General features: G+C 42.3%; 1 protein-coding gene across 2 annotated transcripts in view; it reads right to left on the bottom strand.

The window, feature by feature from the left end:
• Positions 1-322: 322 nt before the first annotated feature.
• Positions 323-20,666, bottom strand: part of F9 (coagulation factor IX) — a 32,277-nt gene continuing 11,933 nt past the window's right edge. For both annotated transcript variants that reach the window (XM_003420506.4, XM_010600034.3), the window contains 4 exons: positions 12,383-12,511; positions 9,561-9,766; positions 1,864-1,978; positions 323-1,167 (listed from right to left, as the gene is read on the bottom strand). In XM_003420506.4, the coding sequence (XP_003420554.1) occupies positions 620-1,167; positions 1,864-1,978; positions 9,561-9,766; positions 12,383-12,511 (998 nt within the window). In that variant the 3' untranslated portion in view covers positions 323-619. The remainder of the gene's footprint in view (positions 1,168-1,863; positions 1,979-9,560; positions 9,767-12,382; positions 12,512-20,666) is intronic.

Below are 20,666 nucleotides of genomic sequence, written 5' to 3'. Positions count from 1 at the left end.
CATTTAATGCCTGTGGAGGGAGAGAGGGAGAGAGAAGCTGATTTGGGATTGGGAATTGGAAAAGATAATGGATTTAGGAATGAGGCACAGGTAAAGAAGTAGTGTTTCTGATAAGTTTTAACCTGTCAGCTGCTCTTGTGTTCAGGGCATGGGGTCCACCTATGATAACTACCACATTTCCTCCTTTATGAGTGTGGTGCTGGCCTTGTGATTGACTACACAAGAATCCTGGACACAGACCTAATAAATATTGATATTGTGGTGGGAGAGGCAAGAAACATCTGGAAGGCGGAATGCTGCTAAGGAGGGAGACTCAGGCAAGATGCCATAGTGCCTGATGGGCAGGGTGGGGAACTTAATCTTACAATCTTGTCAAGGGCTAGACCTATAGGTATGGTCATGATTTCCTACCACCGTCTACTTCACTAGCAATCACATTTTCTAATCTACTTATTCTAGTGAAATATGTATTCTAGACAGAATACTCTCCTGTGAGGACAAAAGGCAGTATTCTTAGAATGTATATATTTAAATCTAACGAGATGGGGAAATGATTAGTTAGTAAGAGACCCTGTCCATTTTCACTTCCAAATAAGAAGCCAGCCTTGGAAATAAGTGTTTAAGTGAACTTTGTTTTTTCTTTAATCCAGTTGACATATCTGGATACCTTGGTATATATTCCATATTTGCCTTTCACTGCACACTCTTCACCCCAGCTAATAATCCCAGTTAAGAAACTGATCCCTTCCACTTCAGTAACGTGGGGTCCTCCGCTATCTCCTTGGCATGAATCTTTCCCTCCCTCCTGGTAGCCGGCACAGAACATGTTATTATAAATGGTAAACTTTGTGGACCGAAGGCACATGGCTCGGTCAACAAGTGGGATTCTGAGGTACTGAAGAATCGAAGCTGATCTCCCTCTGTTGAAGACTTTCCCCCAGCCACTCACATAGCCAGATCCAAATTTGAGGAAGATATTTGTGTATTCCCTATCTGCCACACAAATTGGTGTTACATAGCTGTTCAGCGTTAAGGGTTTGTCCAGTTCCAGAAGGGCAATGTCATGGTTGTACTTGTTAATGGTTGCATTGTAGCTGTGGTAAGGAATAGCTCGAATCACATCTCGCTTTTGTTCGGTGTGTTCCGTCTCCTCAATGTTATGTTCACCTATTGGAAATAAATTTCTTTTTCAATTACAGTCTTTTCCACAAAGCAGCCAATTTTCTAAGCATCCACTTGGTATCGTTGACTTAACTGACTTCCAAATGTCTAAATCTTATATTGTGATGATTTTGGTAACATGAAATGAGGACCAATACCTACTTTTCAGACGAAGAAACCATTCAGGACCAAATGGAGGGCATCCTTTCACAGAGATGGTTCCATTTGTTCATGCTGTTACAAGTCTTACATTGGTCACAGGTGATAATGAATCTAGTCATGAATACTCTTAGGCTTTCCCAATTTCAAGTATTCAGGCCTCTGCTCTGAGCATGTATAATATATTCATTTGATCATTCCTTCAAATGTTGGCTGAGGACCTGCTACAGGCTGTGCCAGGCACCAGAAATATAAAGATCATTGGCATGTCCCCTGCTTTAGGGAGGGCTCAGCCTGCTGGGGAAATGGACGTATCAATAAATAATTGTACTCCGCTGAGATTAGTGCTAATAAAGATCCACAAAAAGAACGACGTGGGCTTGGAGGGTGGAGCAAGTTGGGTTTTTAAAATATGGCCCCTCTACCGCTAGCCTGACTTATTCAGCAATGATCCTATAAGACCTTAGTAAAATATAACCTAGCAATCACATAGGAGATCCAATGATGCTGCAGATTAGTGTTATTTTTTGTTTGTTTATTTACCTGCAACAACTGTAATTTTAACACCAGGTTCGATACAGTGGGCTGCAGTTACGACCCATTTTTCATTAATGATGGCGCCACCACAGAATGCATCAACTCCATTATTCAAAAGGACCTGTGGGAACATAATTAAGAATCTTACTACATAGTATATTTGTTCTAGAACAAAATAAAAATGCACGCTGTTTAAAGGAGTGGACAAAACGTTGGTGTCTAGATGCTGGCAGAAATGGAGTGTTTTCTGGAAAGTGTCAGCTTTGCAAATGAATGTGTGTTTCTGGAGCACAATCAAAAGAGCCATTTCTATAACTGCCTTGAAGGGAACCTGCTGGATGAGAGTCAAGGGGAGGTCCACCTGAGGCAAATGGGAGGCACTGGCTTCCTTTGGTGATTTGGGGCCTTCGATTCCTTTTCCAGGTGAGTCAGATTCTCTGACAGCATGACTGGCTTCACCGGGATACTGGAGGTACTTAACGAAACACGCTGACTTGACTTCTCGAGATCAAAAGTGGTTATTGAGTCTTCTGGCCCTGCATGAGGAAATCGCCTTGATCTACGCCATTTTAGAAAAGCCAAAAAAAACCAAACCAGTTGCCATAGAGTCGATCTTGACTCTGGCGACCCCATGTGTGTCAGAATAGAACTGTGCCCCCGAGGGTTTTTTCAATGGCTGATTTATTGGAGGTGCCCCTGGGTAGACCGGAATCTCTAACTTTTTGGTTAGCATCTGGGCATGTTAACCATTTCTATCACCCAGGGACTACTTCTTTTTTCTGGGACGTCTCTTCAAGCCCTTTCCAAAGTGGAATATTATAAAACCAGACCTAAGGCCTCCTTGGGGGCTATACTCATAGCCATTCAGGCAGTGAGGAAAGCGAAGGCTCGTGCACTCTTTCCATCCTCCCCTCAGTGGTGTCACTAGGAGAGGTGTCACCCAGTGTGGTAACTCATGGTGTCACCCCCCCACGGACCTCCTCCCGTACCAGACCACACAGATTCTTTAGTAATGTTTTTTGTACTAATGTTACCCATAAATCATAATTTCCACATATCACTCCTCCTTTTCCTTTAATTACTATTTTGTTCTCAAAAAAGTTATTGATACAGGTTCACAGAGACTAATTACCACAATATTGTAGCTAAAACACCAGAAAATTTGACAAAATCAGTGACTATAAACACAATGGCAGCAATGAAAACAACAGCACATGCCTGTCGTGTGTGTAGATGAAACTACGTGATTCGAAGTCATTATAATTGGGTAATTAGGGCAGCTCTGACCAGAGTGCATTAGAAGGTTCAAAAAGTAAATTAACATAGAATTTTAGCCTTGTAGATATATTGATACATGTAAGCTGGGCTTGCAAAAAATGTTTTTGTTGTTATAACTAACTACAGGGATATTTTTAGACAGTCATGTTGGTGTCACCCCCTCTGACAGTGTCACTCAGCGTGGTCCACAGTCCCCCACATGCCTAGTGATGCTACTGTCTCCCCCTCCCATACGTGAACTTCCTCGGGCTGGGCATGTAAGCTGCCTTTGTCCTAAAAGGTCTATGTTAGTTTTGCTTCATTCTTGGGCCAAATTGACAAAGGCATTTGGGCGCTGCATTGAGAGTGTGCATTATTAGGTAAGAGCCCAGCCCATTCTTTGCATGAACACAGTAGACAGTGACTATTTACACCACCTCAACATCTAGATCCTCTGGAGAATTTCCCTTCCAATACAGGCAAGGACCTTGATCCACCTCTTTGGGAAGAAAGCTGAGAAGTGTGAACACTAGAGGGCACACTCAACATTTGGTAAGTCCTTTACTAGCACTGACTTGCTCTTTGTGAACTGGTGCCCTAGGCACCAACCCAGTGAAGGAAAAGAGGTTGTCAATCCCTTGAAGTGTAAGTCAGAGAAAGTCTTTGGGGCATGTTCTTTTTGTCCTGAACTCAATGTACTGAACACCTAGTGCATTCTAGACACTGAAGGCCTGGCCTCCTACCTGGAGACTATGGGGCTGGCTCATTTCAAGCCTCTGATCCCCTTCCTCATACTCTACCTACCCTTCTCATTCTACCTATTGCTTTGTATTTTGAACAGTCTTAAAAACATTTGCAAACCTGTAGAATAAGATAATAAACATCCATGTATGCACCACCTAGAATCAACAACTTTCTAATTTTTTGACATTTATTGAGTGTTGTGAATATTTAATACCTACAGTAAATATTTACTGTTCACAACACCTTATAAAGTGGTATTAATATGTCCATTTTATACATTAGTAAACTGAGGTTTAGAGAGGCACAGTAACTCCCCTAAGGTTAGTTAGTGGTGAAGCTAGGGTGCAAATCCAAGTCTGCCTGATTCCTGATCCATGCTCCTAAAAAAAAAAAAATGCTCCTAAACACCTAGTATTTTTCGAGGTGTAGTCTGTGCACCAGTGGCAGTAGAATCATCTGGGATGCATGTAAAATGCAGATTCTGGGGCCCTCCTAGGCTTAATTAGTCAGAATATTTGGTGGGTAGCTCTGGGGGAACTGATGATCTCCAGAATATTCTTATGAATAATTGAGCTATATATGTACTGATTTCCAAGGCTTGGCAATCTTTATGTTTAAGAAGTGCTCATTCTAGACAAGGTTGGCTTCATAATTTGCGCAGTTCAGCGGAAAATGAAAAGGCAGGGGAAAAAGTGCCATTGAAAGTATTAAAATACAAAGCTGCTTCCTTCTTTACACAGTCTCTCTCCCTCGCTCACTCACTCGTGGAGTTTTTTATTTGGTACTTAATGTCTCACTTCTGGCATGGGAATGTTTGTTGAGAGAATGCAGACCCTTACAGGCGCCAAGGGGCTGCACCCCAGGATTCAGCGTGCATGCCCACACACCTATCAGCTGCCGGGTCCCCTCTCCTGCCAGCCACTGGCCTGAGACACTGTGCCCCAGCACGGGAGGGTCAGTCAATCTTCCCTTCCTACTGGTCCATTGCAGCAACCAAAGGGCAAAGGGGGTGACTCCCTGGAGATTTCAGTTTCCCTTCTAGGACATGCTCATTATCTTAACGAGGATGGGTGAGAGGCTTATCTCCACCCTTTACCTTCCTAATGTGCTGTGGGACACTCCCCAAAGCATCTTGGGATGAGGTATGGCCTGAGCCTAGGCGATCTTCATCACCAAGCAAATTTGGGCAGGACTGTTTTATACTCGGAGCCTTGGTGGTACAGCGGTTGAGAGCAGTTCAAATTCACCAGCCACTCCTTGGAAACCCTGTGGGGCAGTTCTACTCTGTCCTATAGGGTCACTATGAGCTGGAAGTACTTGATGGCAGTGAGTTTGGTTTTGGTTTTTTGGGTTTATACTGGTCATGATGGTTACAACTGAACACACCTGTTCAAGCAACTGGAACAACGATACCATGGTGCTGCTCCTCTGACCACTGTGTGGGTGGATATGGACATCTCTCAGCTTAATGAGTTAGTGAGGACAGACTGAATGATAGCCACATCCTCTGGGCACAGAGACCCTGATACAGCTAGTCGGACTCCTGCCAAAGACACACACGTATATACACACAAAACACACTTACATGCATCTGCAAAACATACATTCACACATCTGTTTTTGATGCTCCTTGTTGAAAAACTCAGCCCAGAGCAATAGCTGTTACACTCTTGTTCTCTTCTGAACCTTTTAACTTGAACCCGGCCTTTCCCTGGGCTTTTGGTAAAAACCCTATTCTCCCCACCCACCTCCAGCTTTACAATAACACTTTCTCTGAGTGCATATTCTCTCTCTCCTCCATACAAAGCAAACCCATTTCTGCATAATGCATGTGTGTGCAGTTTGTTGTGTCTACAGGTGTGGTTCACCCATCCCTTGGCTCTGGGTCATTTTGCTGGGCACTGTGGAGGGGGGGGATGCTCACTTTTGGTTTTTAATAATTAACTCGACTAGTCATTGAAATATATTTCATCAAGCCACCTTAGAACATAAAGAAAAATAGTCTAAATATTCTGTCCAAACTAGCTGTGTGGGGCAAATTGAGATTACATAGGCCATGCTTTTATTTGTCTGAATTGATACTTTATCATCTGAGATAGAAATAATAGAGGGGTATCTATCTGTTCCAGGTCAAGATATGTCTATAGTCTTAGGATCTTCATGCAACATTCCTCCTTGCCCCCCCCTCAAATGAAAGAAACTCCTGGTTCATGCAGATGGTAAATTTGAGTGCTGTCTGCCACTGGCGTGGGTCCTAATTGAATGGAAAGGACTGGAGATACCTTCAAGGATAGCTACAGGCCAAAGCGGAAGGGAGGCCGAGACTGGGGAAAATGCTAAGACATTTTAAAGACCGTTTCAGCCAAGAATAGAATAAGGAATAGACAGACTGCTTCTCTAGACATTTTCTGTAGGTTAAAAATGGTCAAATATTGGCAACTGCATAAGAAACAACTTAACAAAAAGGCTACAGAAATCTTAACCATTTGGCCTCCATTGTACTTCTGTTTTTTTTATTTTTTACTCTAGTAGAATGATTTCAAATTATTAAATGTAGAATAAATATGGCTACCACAGAACTGAGGCTTATAAGACAGCAAATGAAAAGACCAGGTACTTCACATACAGGCCCAGGCAGATCCTAATCCCAAGTAGGAAATTGACTAAAGCGCTTAGTCAGTTTGTGCATGCTCAGAATTGTCAGATGGCAAGGCCAGGGGCACCGAACCAGAAAATTTCCTCAAACTGCTTACTTTTCAGCTGTTAATAAAGGTGATCTGGTAGTATAACCAAAAAAAAAAAAAAAAAACCCACTGCCTTCAAGTCGATTCCGACTCATAGTGACCCTATAGGACAAAGTAGAACTGCCCCATAGGGTTTCCAAAGACCGGCTGGTGGATTCAAACTCCTGACCTTTTGGTTACCAGCCGTAGCTCTTAACCACTACGCCACCAGGGTTTCCATCGGGTAATATACCAAAAAACCCAAACCCGTTGCCATCAAGTTGACTCCCAACTGCCCCACAGATTTTCCAAGAAGTGGCTAGCGGATTTGAACTGCTATCCTCCTGGTTAGCAGCTGTAGCATTTAAACACTACACCACCAGGGTTTCCACATTGGGTAGTATAAAACCCAGTGCCATCGAGTCGATTCCAGCTCATAGCGACCCTATAGGACAGAGTAGAGCTGCCCCATAGGGTTTCCCAGGAGTGGCTGGTGGATTTGAACTGCTGACCTTTTGGTTAGCAGTCAAGCTTTTAACCACTGCATCACCTGGGCTGCACTAAATAAGAACCATATGCAACCCGTTCCAACCTACCTACAAATTTTACTTAAAGACAGACACACTTAGGAATGGATCTCATTCATAACCCAGGAACTGCCTGTAAAGTTCAAAAATTTTTATTTCCCCCTTTGTGTTCTTGTGGGTAGCCACTGAGTCAAAGTTGACTCATGGTGACCCCATGTGTTCATAAGATTTTTAAGGCTGTAATCTTTCAGAAGCAGATTGCTAGGATTGTCTTCCCAAGTGTCTCTGGGTAGTTTGAAGCCACCAAACTTTTCAGCTAGCAGTTCAGCACTTAAACTGATTGCGCCACCCAGGGACTCCTAAAGACACGCTAATTCTAAGAAAATATCCTTTCTGTTCCTATACAGTGCATTTACATCTCTAGCTTCCTCTCTCCCCTCCTGGAGCCCCCACAGAGTCCTGCTTCATTCCCCCAGTTCTCCAGGGACTCTGAGCCCTCTGCTGGGCTCCTGGAGGTAAAACAAGGAAATGCATCCTTTGGTTGGCCTCATACACCTCCCCCTCCTCCCCTAGGCCTTTTGTCTCAGTAATGAGGGGCCAAAGACCACAGCTAGGGTGGGGTGGCTATGTCGGAATTCTAGGGGCTCCTAGGAAGTGAATTCCGCTGAACTAGCCTCCGGCCAGCAAGCTGAGGGAAAAGCTCTAGAATAAGTTAAGAAGTGATTGTGACCTCTGATGGTTAAGTGGGAGGTGAGTTATGCACTGGAAGGTTTCCAGCTGCTGGGGTCCCAGCAGTCACCTAGCCTGCTCTGATCTCCCTCCAGATGAAGGAATCCCTCTCCCACTCTCCCCGCTGGGGTTATCCAGCTGCTGCCCAGCGACTTAACTATTCTGCAAGTCAACAATCCTACAAACATTTGTTCAGCCAACGTTTCCTCCCAGAGCGGCCCGGCCCACCCATGTGACTGACCCAGTGGTTGGAAAGGGCTTTCTTAACCAGGCCAGGACCTGCCTGCCCAAACATTCACCCTTAAGTCCACAAAGAAAATGTCTTCTTTTCTTTTCCCCTGTGGCTCTTTCACTCTTGCAAACAACTCACCTAAGCCTTGTCTTTAACAGACTCAACATTTCCAGTGCATTCAAAGTGTTCATAACTCCAGATGAAAGTGAAGTCCCTTTGTGGATTTTCTTATCCGCACCTCTCCCCAATTTGAAGGCGTCCCTGAGTGGAGCAAATGGTTTGCCCTGGCTGCTAACAGATTGGCAGTTTGAATCTGCCCAGAGGTGTCCTAGAAGAAAGGCCTGGTCATCTACCTGCAAAAAATGAGCCATCGAAAACCCAGAGCACGATTCTACTCTGACATACATGGAGCCACCATGAATCGGAATAGACTCCATAGCACCTGGTTTTGCTTTTTTTTTTTTTTTTAAGGGCCGTATAGTGTATTTTATTGGCTATAAGAACAGATCCAATGAATATCGTTAAAAGAACAGCAAAGATAAAAGGAAAATATAAAGTCTTGGTTGCGATGGCCTGCCACCTTCGAGTCCTGTTCTCCACAATGTCTGTGCCACCCTCCCCTCCACCACTAGGTGTATGTTCGACACCCATTATATTGGAGAACGGCAGACATCCTGAAGACTCCTGGAGAGATACATAAATGTTGTTGTTGTAAGTTGCTGTCGAGTCTCAGAAAATTCTAGCGACATTAAACCTGGGGAAACTTATCTGATCCTGGGTTAAATTGTTACTGATTTGATGATCGAACAGTCTTTAAGGCCGTTGGTCTCTGATGGCAGTTCTGATCTACTTCCGAAATATCAGCCATTGAAAACCCGACGGTGCGCAGCTCTACTCTGACGCACGTGGGGTCTCCATGAGTAGGAATCGAGACAGCAACTGTTTGTTTGTTTAATAAGTTCCCAGGTGATGCTGATGCTACCTACCACACTTTGAAAGCCACAAATTTGAACCAAGTCCCCATCCCATACCCTGGTTTCAGCAATTCAGCTCTTGCCTTAATCCTTCACACTTGAGTCCTTTTCTTTACTCCCTTCAAAATGATCTGGCTTATTTTGGCCAGATTTGGCTTATTTGGCTTAATCTGACTCTACCAGTCCTCCCAGCGGCTGAAGCTGAAGTAGGACCCTGACCCCAGGTACAGTGACCTCCCTTCTAGGCCTCCCTACCTCTGACCAATCAGCTGTCTGGAATCCTGCTGTGCTATTTCTTTGATGCCAAACTCTTCTTGATCTTGTATGGTACTTGGCCCTGAACTTCTCATCAGCTGCCCACCCCTGGGGGCTTCCCCAGATTGCTTAGTGCTGAAGCTTGCCTAAACACTTCTCTGACTCCCATAGGTCTGTCTAGTGTCCAATCCTCGGCCTCCCACCTGGCAGCTGAGCTTTGTCAGCTGGACTCCAGCTTTGACACACCATCAGTATAAAGTACCTGCCAGGGGAATTGACCTGGTTTGGCGTCTTTTCCACCAACAACCCGAGTGACGTCGTTATATGATGAAGTGCTTTGAGTGGCATTATCCAAAATTTTCTCAGCTTCAGTAGAATTTTCATAGTCTATATTGGAAAAAATAATCTCAGCACGGGTGAGTGTCTCAGAAGTGAGTGAGACCGAAACTCTTCCACATGGAAATGGCACTAAAAGAACAGAAAAAAAAAATTAGTATTCTGATATTTCTCATTGGCGAACAGAACATGTATTACAAAAATTGAGAATGAGGTCCGTCTCTGTCATTTCTGAGAAGCAGGCCCATCAATATTAACAAAATCGAATCAATAGATATGTCTCAAACTAAAAGATTGATTACATTATTTTCATGGAAAGTTTTCAAACACTTCATGAGAAGAATGTTTGGCTCAAGAATCCATATCTTTGTGGAAGTAGAACAGGTGTTCCAGAATCAAATTTGTTAAGACTTTTATAAAGTCTGATGACTTTCTGTTTAGTTATTTTACTAAAAAAGTCTTAGTCCTAGGTGTGCTCCCTGAATGGGAGTCTGATGATTGGTGCCGGGTAACACATGGGGTCACCATGAGTCACAGTCAATTCCAAGGCAACTGGTCACTGTAACTTTAGGATTAGGTAAATGGGATGCCTGCTGCTTATTGTTAACAGGCTTTATTTTGTAGACTAGGATGCCTTCTAGATCCCAAAGTGGACCTTTTAGGAGTCTGTTGGGGACAGAGCACTGTAATTCAGCTACTTGGCTATAAAATAGTAACCAAATAGATTACTAATATGATTATCATTGCTACCTTCTCCCAGGACCTGGTCATCTTTTTACCTTTGGTTGGTTTATTTCCTGAAGAAAAGGGAGAGTCTATTGATACATTGGGGTCTACCAGAATGGAAGTTTGTAGTCAAGCAAAGTCACCTCATATTTCATTTTAATTTCTCACTTTTGCTCTAGCCACATTCCTTATAACAGACATTTCTATAGCAACCAACTGCTGCAAAGTATCATGAAGACAGCATGGGGTTGGGAAAACAGGAAATTAGTTCAAAATACTTACATACAAATATAAATCATCAACAACAGCTAGAGAAAACGGACCATTACTATTGAAAGGCAGATAAGCTTATTTTGGGTTTGGTCTCCTTAATCTGCTAAAGCATGAAGCTATATTCCAACATAACACTTAATATTTGGAAGGTAGTTCTCAATATTTTTTTTTCCTCTTTGAACTTAGAATGGTTTGTAAGGATTTAGCCACACTGTATACACTGGCAGTTTGGTTTTTAAATGATAAAACCTTTATTTTTCCTCTTCCCAAGATAGGCTAGCTTTCAGGCAGTACATGTCAAGAAGCGGGTCAGAACGACAGGCAGGTGGCCCTGAATTAGAGACTCTTCATTTTAGTTGCAATACACATACTCCTGGCTTCTACTCCTTTCTTTAATTTCCTCTGCCTGGTGCATTGCTGAGATAGGTATCGAACCCAGTTACAGAGGAATGGTGCATAACTTAATGTGCCAGTTTAATAAGATATCAGGCTTTGGAAATGCAAAAGAAATTACATCTCGTTTACTTCAAACAGGCCCCTCCTTTATCAAATATAATTAATCCTGCAGCGTGTACTTTTTTAATCAAAGTTTCTACCGCTTTCATTTTCAGAGAAGAGCGATACGAGTGTAGAGATGTTCTGAATACACCAGTCAGCTGCTACAGTGGTGCCACGGTTGACAGGACTGGGAGACATTGCTTTGTCTGTTGCTGTGTAGATTGACAGCAGAACTTCATGTATAGAGACTAAAGTTTATTAGAGGTTACCAGGGGCAGGAGGGAAACCCTGGTGGCATAGTGGTTAAGTGCTATGGCTGCTAACCAAGAGGCCAGCAGTTTGAATCCGCCAGGCGCTCCTTGGAAACTCTCTGGGTCAGTTCTATCCTGTCTTACAGGGTCCCTATATGTTGGAATGGACTCAACAGCAGTGGTTAGTGTTTGGGGCAGCAGAGAGAGGGGAAAGGGAGGTTAATGGTGACAGAAAAGTCACACTGATTAAGGGTGGGGTTGCACAGCCAATTATTGTAATTGCTGTCAATAAGATGTACCCTTGTAAAAAGTTGAATTGGCAAAAAATAAATAAATAAAACAACCAGATTGTTGTTGGAACCATTCTGACACCAAGTGTATAAGCTCAGCCTGAAAGTCAAGGATATGAAATAACTTTCTCAGAGTAAACCAGCCAGACCCTGATAGAATCATGCTTAAAATTCACCATCCTTGAACAAGAAGCCTATCACTCAATCACTTATGGAACTTTTATGGTACGGTATCACTATGTTCATTTGACTTGATGACTTACAAATAAGTGGACAGGAGTCCACAGGAGAAAGATGTGGCAGTCTGCTTCCATAAAGATTTCAGCCTTGGAAACTCTATGGGACAGTTCTACTCTCTCCTATGGGGTCACTATGAGTTGGAATTGAGTCCACGGCAATGAGTTTGGTTGGGTTTGGTATACAGAAGTCATGAAAATCAATGCTCCGTGATATCAAAGTCAGAGAAAAAAAAAAATGGCCAGGCTGAAAAGAATTCGGGTTGTGGACAATTCCAGAATTTATCTTTAAAATGAAGCTGCAATTTGGGGAATTAGTTTGTCTAATTCAAGCTACTGAGTTTTTCTGTGATTTCAAAGGGAAGTAGATACAAGTTGGGATTAAAATTATGTAGGCTAGTTGAAATGTTGAAGGCTTAAATGTAGATTTGGAGAATGTATCTGTAAAGGTTTAAAAAAAACTTAGATTTTGACCTGCTGGTTCACAGGACTTTTGGTCTTCTGCAAGTCGGTATCCTGTAGTACAGGAACAAACCACCTTGCCGTCAGCACCTGTTTTACAAAACTGCTTGCACCTGCCATTCTTAATGCTGCATCTTGCATCTGAAATAAAGCAAAGTCAATAGTAATAGCATCACTTAACATGCATTTCCAAAAAGTATGTGGCTTTACTGACTCATGTATGGGTCAAACATAAGCTGGGGGCGTACATGGCGAGAAACTTGGGAGCCTTGAGCTGAGAGTAGAAAAGGGTAAAATACAGTTCTCCATAAGGCATAAACATGATGGCAGCGATATATTTGATTTGGAGTTAAACTGAATGTTTGAGCATTGTACTTTCATTAAACCGTGGACTGCAATTAAAAAAAAAACACTTTTTATTGAACTATAACATATATTCAGGAAAGTACAGAAAACTTAAGTGGTGTGAATTTTCATAAAGTAAATGCACCAGTATTATGGATTGAATTGTGTCCCCTCCCAAAAGATGTTAAGTCCTAACCCTGTACCTGTGAATGTGATGCTGTTTGGGAATAGGGTTTTTCTTATGTTAATGAGGTCATACCAGAGTATGGTGGGTCCTCAACCTAATCTCTTCGGAGAGGTTGCTTATAAAAAAGAGCAGACTAGACAGAGACCCACGCGGGGAAAGACAGACGCCATGTGGCAACAGAAGCAGATACAGCTAGGAGCCCAGGAACCCTGAAAGGGATATAGAAGGCTTTTCCACTAGAGGCGGGGCCCTGAATTGGGACTTCTAGTTTCCTGAACTGTGAAAAAGTAAATTTCTGTCCTTCAAAGCCATCACCTCGTGGTACTTTGTGATGGCCGCCCTAGACAGCCTGTATAAACACTAAGCAGATCAAAACATAGGACGTTACCACACCCCAGGAGCTCCTTTACTGTTCTCTCCATGTCACTACATCCTTCTGCTTGTACTACTATACAACAAATCAAATGAACCATTGCTACACAAAACAACTTGGATAAATCTCAACACAGACATAATGTTAAATGAAAGACAGCTGAGCGCATATCATGTGATTCACAAACAGGCAGAAGTAATTCACTGTGTTAGAAGTTAGGACAATGGTTACCTTAGGAAAAGCGGAAGGATGTAGTGACATGGAGAGAACAGTAAAGGAGCTCCTGGGATGTGGTAACGTCCTATGTTTTGATCTGCTTAGTGTTTATACAGGCTGTCTAGGGCGGCCATCACAAAGTACCACGAGGTGATGGCTTTGAAGGACAGAGATTTACGTTTTCACAATTCAGGGCCCCGCCTCTAGTGGAAAAGCCTTCTATATCCCTTTCAGGGTTCCTGGGCTCCTAGCTGTATCTGCTTCTGTTGCCACACGGCGTCTGTCTTTCCCTGCATGGGTCTCTGTCTAGTCTGTTCTTTTGTAGGAAACCCTGGTGGCTTAGTGGTTAAGTGCTATGGCTGCTAACCAAAGGGTTGGCAGTTTGAATCCTCCAGGCGCTCCTTGGAAACCCTATGGGGCAGTTCTACTCTGTCCTATAGGGTTGCTATGAGTCGGAACCGACTCGAAGGCACGAGGTTTGGTTTTTTTGATTTAGTCCGTTGTATGAATATGACTACCATTGTTTACCCATTCTACTGTTAATGGGTATAAGGGTTGCTTCCAGTGTTTGGCTCCTATGCATAATGCTGCAATGAGCATTCTTGTACAGATCTTTTGGTTGCAGGCATGCATTTTTACTGGGTAAATACTTATAAGTGGAATTATTGGATCATATGTTTAGGGTTCAGTAGATACTGCCAAATCTTCCAAAATTATTGTACAAATTTCTCTTCCCACCAGCAGTGTATGGAAGTTCCAGTTGTTGGATATATGTATTACAGATATCTTCTCCCACTCTCTGACTTGCCTTTTCACTCTAAATAGTGTCTTTTGTGAAAGAGAAGTCCTTAGTTTTAGTATAGTTCAGTTTATCAATCTTTTTGTTTATAGTGAGTACCTTTTGTATCCAGTTTAAGAAGTCTTCGCTTACACCAAGGTGATGAATATATTCTCCTATGTAATCTTTTAGGAGTTTATTGTTTTATATTTCACTGTTGTTGTTAAGTGCCATCGAGTCAGTTCCAACTCATAGCAACCCTATGAACAACAGAACGAAACACTGCCCGGTTCTGCGCCATCCTTACAATCGTTGTTATGCTTGAGCTCATTGCTGCAGCGGCTGTGTCAGTCCACCTTGTTGAGGGTCTTCCTCTTTTCCGCTGACCCTGTACTCTGCCAAGCATGATGTCCTTCTCCAGGGACCGATCCCTCCTGACAACATGTCCAAAGTATGTAAGATGCAGTCTCACCATCCTTGCTTCTAAGGAGCATTCTGGTTGTACTTCTTCTCAGACAGATTTTTTTGTTCTTTTGGCAGTCCATGGTATAGTCAATATTCTTCGCCAACACCACAATTCAAAGGCATCAATTCTTCTTCGGTCTTCCTTATTCACTGCCCAGCTTTCACATGCATATGATGCTGGACTTGGTTATGGTATATGGTGTGAGGTAGGGATCCAAATGCATTTTTTTTCATATGAATATCCAATTGACCCACCTCTATTTATTGAAAATCCAAATATTATTGAAAATATTATTATATATTATTATATTATATATATTACATATTATTGAAAATCCAAAATCCCTTCTGCACCAAAATGGCACCTTGTTTCTCCTATGCTATTTCAAGAGTAGGAAGTGGCATGGTTCAGGGCTTGTTAACTGAGACCTGTTTGGTTAAGAGAAACAGGCTCTATGTTTGGGCTATTTCTATTTCTAGAGCAGTATGGGAGCATAATGTGTATATGACACCTTCCCTCCCTCTTACCTGCATGCTGAACATACATGCTTGACACTGCAACTTGCTACAGAAGTGCTCAGTTGTCAGTGCAATTATAACATGGGAAATTTGAAAAAAAAGTGACTGTATTAGACACCTTTTATGCACCACCTGATGGAGCCCTGGTGGTGTAGTGGTTAAGAGCTATAGCTGCTAACCAAAAGGTCGGCAGTTTGAATCCACCAGCCACTCCTTGGAAACTCTATGGGGCAGTTCTTCCCTGTCCTATAGGGTTGCTATGAGTCAAAATCAACTCGATGGCAATTTTTTTTTTTTTTGGAATGCACCACCTGAGGTCCTCTCAGCCTCCTGTGTCTTTTTCCAGCATCGTGGTGATCAGCTCTGCGTGGACTTCAGCTGACTCCATACAGGTCCCCCCTTGAATTGCCTTGTCCCATCTGCACTATGTGCCTCTCGTCTCTTGATTTGGCACCTCCCTGTTGATGCTCAGGCAAGTTTTGCCATCCAATCTCTTTGGACGCCTATATAGTGCAGTCTGGGAATGTAGGGCATTAACACCCCATAGACTGATCCTTTGACCAATGGGAGACAAATGCTGCTGGAGAAATTCTCTCCCCTTTCACCTCTACCCCTCTCTGAGGTGGACTATCCTGAAATGCAGTTCGTGTGGCTTCTTTGAGGATATTCCAGGAGATCAAGCAGTCACTTGCAGTTATAGGCGAATAGTTAGAGAATTCATCCTCTTATTGGTCCTCCTTTCCTCACTGCCTTACTCCCCTGTTCTTTACTCTTGCTCCCTAGGGTTGCCTCTCCTAATAAATAAACTATTGTCACAGGCTTTTTTTTCTCTCAGGAATCCAGGCTAAGAGAGTGACTATATGGCTTTGGAATATATCAGGTTTTTTTTTTTTTTTGTAACAAATCTAATCTTTCTAATTATATTTTACATAGACTATTATAGGCTAAAGGAGCCCTGGTGGCACAGTGGTTAAAGCAATTGACTGCTAACTGAAAGGTTGGCTGTTCAAAACCACCAGCGGCTCCACAGGAGAAAGATGTAGCAATCTGCTTCCGTAGAGATTTACAGCCTTAGAAACCCTACGGGGTCACTATGAGTTGGAATCGGCTTGACAGCAGTGGGTTTTTTGGGATTATAGGTTTTGTAATAATTAGCTCAAGTTACTTACACTGAGAATTCCAGGAAAAGAGGAAGACAAAACAACTCTTGCCAGGTGGACAAAGGAACCAGCTTGAGTTTTAGCCTTTGCTACTAATAATCCGCTGAGTACATGATCTACAAAATGGCACTTGGTTCTTATTTATTTGTTTATTTATTTATTGTCTTAGGACCTTTCTCCTCACTAATGATGATAAGATCCCTGGCTCCTTTCATGTTACTAGCTATCATTTTGTTGCTACAAAGCAATACTAAAATGTTCAGCCAAATCAAATACCACCTGTAGAAAGTGTTCAGTCAATATGAGATTGAGATAAGTTAACAGAGGTAGGTGGTAGGTGCAGCCTGGCTTTGACCAGAGCCTGTACAATGGGAATTAGTAAACTCAGTGTGGTTTTCCCAACTCTGATCCTGTGTCCTTGGCTGAGTAACCAGATCTCTCTATCATTTTCCACATTTGCCATTTCCCTAAGGGCCCAGTACCTTGCTGTTGATCTCCAGCTTGGTTTGTGGATGTGGTGGGAAATATTGCTGGCCAATCAGTAATTTTTTGCCCTCAGGTAAGGAGCTTAAGATCCCCAAAACACAATAACAGCACAAGGAGTTCCAGGGCTGAGTTTCATAGACTGGGGCCTATGGAACAGTCAATATGGTACTCATGTATCCGTCACGTATTAGCACTTAGATGTCAGGTGCTGAGTTGGGCATGGGTTCTCCTCTGGTCCTGGAGCTGATCTCAGAGCCCAGACTGTCTGTTAAAAAACATCTTAAAGCATCCCTTCTTCTCCCTCCCTGTTAATACAAACAGCTATTTCTGTCCCCTCATGTCTAGTGTAAATGTTGTCATATTCTGTTTTATTTTACTCTGCCTTCATCTCCCCTGATATATTTACTGATGTGAGAACAGAAGCTTGGCCAAAAGATGCTCTATTTGGCAAGTTGACCATAAAATATGCAGTTATTTGACTAAACTCAACTTATGTATCCTTCCCTCCCCTTCATGGACATACACAGTGAATAGGACAGTAGTGATGTGACATGCTAGCAAAATGGGAAAAAGAAAAAAGAGCGTTTATGTGCTTGTTGTGATTTTTATTTTCTTCCCACCCTACTTTGCTGTGGGAAAATACCCTCTTCTACTCTTTAGAAGGACAGGGAAGACCAAGTTCTTACAGACCTTGATCTGTCTGAAAGGGATTCTGATGTGACGTGCAGCTGTGGCCATACAATCATCTTTAGTCTAGCCAAAGGGCCCCCCCAAAAAAAACGAAACCCGAAAAACGAAACCCATTGCCACTGAATTGGTTCCAACTCACAGCAACTCTATCGGACAGAGCAGAACTGCCCCATAGAGTTTCCAAGGAGTGCCAGGTGGATTTGAACTGCCAACCTTTTGGTTAGCAGCTGTAGCTCTTTGCCACTGTGCCACCAGGGTTTCCAAAGGGCCCCAGTAGCCACTTAATTGTTATTCTTCTAACTGGAAAGCATGCGCCTGGAGAGGAGCTTGATGAAGAAAGGGAAAGGAAAACCAAAAGGTTTTAACAATGGAAATCTCTCTTCCCTTTCCCAGGCAGGGTGAGGCTAGTGGCTTGGAACTCAGATACTCCATGAACTGTACCCTCTAAGCACTTTTGAGACTAGACTAGTTCAGTTTGAAGAAAAAGCAACAAGCTTAAATGGGAATTTGTATGTGTTTTTGCTGTTGCACTCCTCAAGTGTGAGATAAACAGCTTTTTATTTTTTAAGATACAGAAATTATATTTAAAACCTCCACTGTACATACCCATAATAAAAATCCAAACAGACCAAAAAACATAAAATGACAATGTAAAATTTTTCTTACCCTTACCACCCTACAGAGGTAACCAACCACAAGGAGAAGTTTCTTGTGTATCTTTTTCACAAATAACGTGCCCATGTAAATAATGTATGTACACATATAACACTCATAGTGCACTTAGAAAAATAACACTCGAGAGAGTTGTGTGGTTGGCAAAAATGTATAATGTGTGTGTTATTTGCATAAAAATACAGTATCTTTTTAAAAGAGATTTCTATGCATTTATAAAAATATACATGGCTATCCTTTTCTCTGAACACATCCAGTCTTGGATATATTTTCCATTTCAGTACATAGAAATTTACCCTATTCTTTCTAATGGTTGCATAATATTCATTGTATGGCTGTGCTGTAGTTCTTTTAACCAGCCTTTTTTTTTTTAATTTTATTGTGCTTTGGGTGAAAGTTTATAGTGCAAGTTAGCTTCTCATTAAAAATTTATACAAAAATAGTTTTGTGACATTGGTTGCAATCCCCACAAAGTGTCAGCACTCTTTCCCTTTCCACCCCGAGTTGTCTGTGTCCATTTGTCGTGTTCCGGTCCCTTCCTGCTTTCTCATTCTGCTTTTGCAGGAGCTACCCATTTAGTCTCATTTACTTCACTGAACTAAGAAGCATGTTCCTCATGTGTGTTATTGTTTGTTTTATAGGGCTATCTAATCTTTGGCTAAAAGGTGGATTTCAGGAGTGGCTTCAATTCTGAGTTAGCAGGGTGTCCAGGGGCCATATTCTCAGGGATTCCTCCAGTCTCTGTCAGACCAGTAAGTCTGATCTTTTTTTGTGAATTTGAATTTTGTTCTACATTTTTCTCCCACTCTGTCTGGGATCCTCTGTTGTGATCCCTGTCAGAGTAGTCGGTGGTAGGAACCGGGCACCATCTAGTTCTTCTGGGCTCAGGCTTAACTAGCCCTCTTTTAATGAACAGGTGAGCTGCATTCCACTTTAACCATAACCAGTTGCCATGGAGTCAATTCCAACCGCTGGCGACGCTACGTGTTGCCGAGTATAGCTGCGCGCCACAGGGCGTTCCACTTCAGCTATTTATAAAACGCCTCAACAGACATCCTTCATAGGTCTTTGTGAACTTGTGAAGTACACTTGTAGAATTATTTCTCAGAAGTAGATTTGTTGAGTTAAAATATATGTATTTGAAATTTTTATAAATTCTGCCTACTTACCATTCAAAAAAGTTGTTCTAACTTACACTCTTACTTCCACTAGTTTAGCCAAATTTCTTCCAAGAGTTGTCTACACATAAAGAACTTTTGAGGAGCATTCCTACCTTGTTTCTGAATTAGCTGAGCAGAAAGGATTTTTCGAAGCCTTCATTAGGATGGCTGGGGAGATCAATGCACCCTAGAGGCCAGGTGTGGTAGCGGTGGCTACATAGGCTGCAGTACGACTGCAGAGGCCTAAGCAAACTAGTGTGGGGACCCAAGAGTAACCAGCGTAGTGGCAGCTGGGGGTGGCGCCTTCCTGTTATGTGAACCACCACCTTACATTTGCAGTAAAACCTGCTCTAGACGTTTGAGGCTTATATTTACATTCCTCAGGGTGATTTGTCTCCTCTTTCAAAGTGTTTTTATTTTGAACTAGATAAAGGTATTTAGGAATGTTTAACGCTAAGCACTGTTTTCAACTATACTTTCTTCATGTGCTCCTAAGCCTTAGCTAAGACTAATTGGGTTATTCATTCCCTCAGCTCCAGTAGTTATATTATTTAAGTTGATAATGAGTAACTACTCCAAAGATTTCAGTTAATTTCTATAATAATATAATAGCAGGATCAACTTTATCTAGGTAAATCTGAATCTGAAATTATAACCTTTCAGCTGACAGGAGCACTTCAGAGCTGTTGAACCAATTATGACACCCACAGGAAATGTAACCCAGGCATTGGCTGGTGACATGGAGACTTGCACTGGGAAACCTGAGGGAATGGGTGTTCAAGCCAGGTGTACCACTTCATCTACCCCACTTCACTCTCTTCTTTCTTCTTAAGTGTGTTTGCCCTATCACAGTTGCCTTTTCTTATCTTCTTTTTTATCGTTTAGATCTCAAAGGAGGAAGATCAATGGATTTCTCTTTAGTGCTGAAAGGATTTCTGACCAACTTGACAGGTGACTTTGTTTCCTTTCTCAACAGGGCCAGTGCAGCTGCTACGTTTCATTTCATTTTATGCCTTTTTCATCCATGTATCAGGTGAGTTCCTACAACACTGTGGTAGATTCCTGCTAATTTTGTACTCTTTGCCCTTAGTCATGTAGCCTGTGGTGTTAAATAATTTCCCTAGGATGGTATCTCCATTCTCCTCCTCGTTCCAAGTAGAAAGAATCCTTCATCAGCACTGTGTGCTTTTCACAATCATAATGCCAGTTATATTGCCTCAGGAGATAATAAACAAGTAGGCAAAG

This window comes from Loxodonta africana, chromosome X (assembly GCF_030014295.1).
Source record: "Loxodonta africana isolate mLoxAfr1 chromosome X, mLoxAfr1.hap2, whole genome shotgun sequence".
NCBI lineage: Eukaryota > Metazoa > Chordata > Mammalia > Proboscidea > Elephantidae > Loxodonta > Loxodonta africana.
This window is presented reverse-complemented; position numbering and strand designations above follow the sequence as displayed.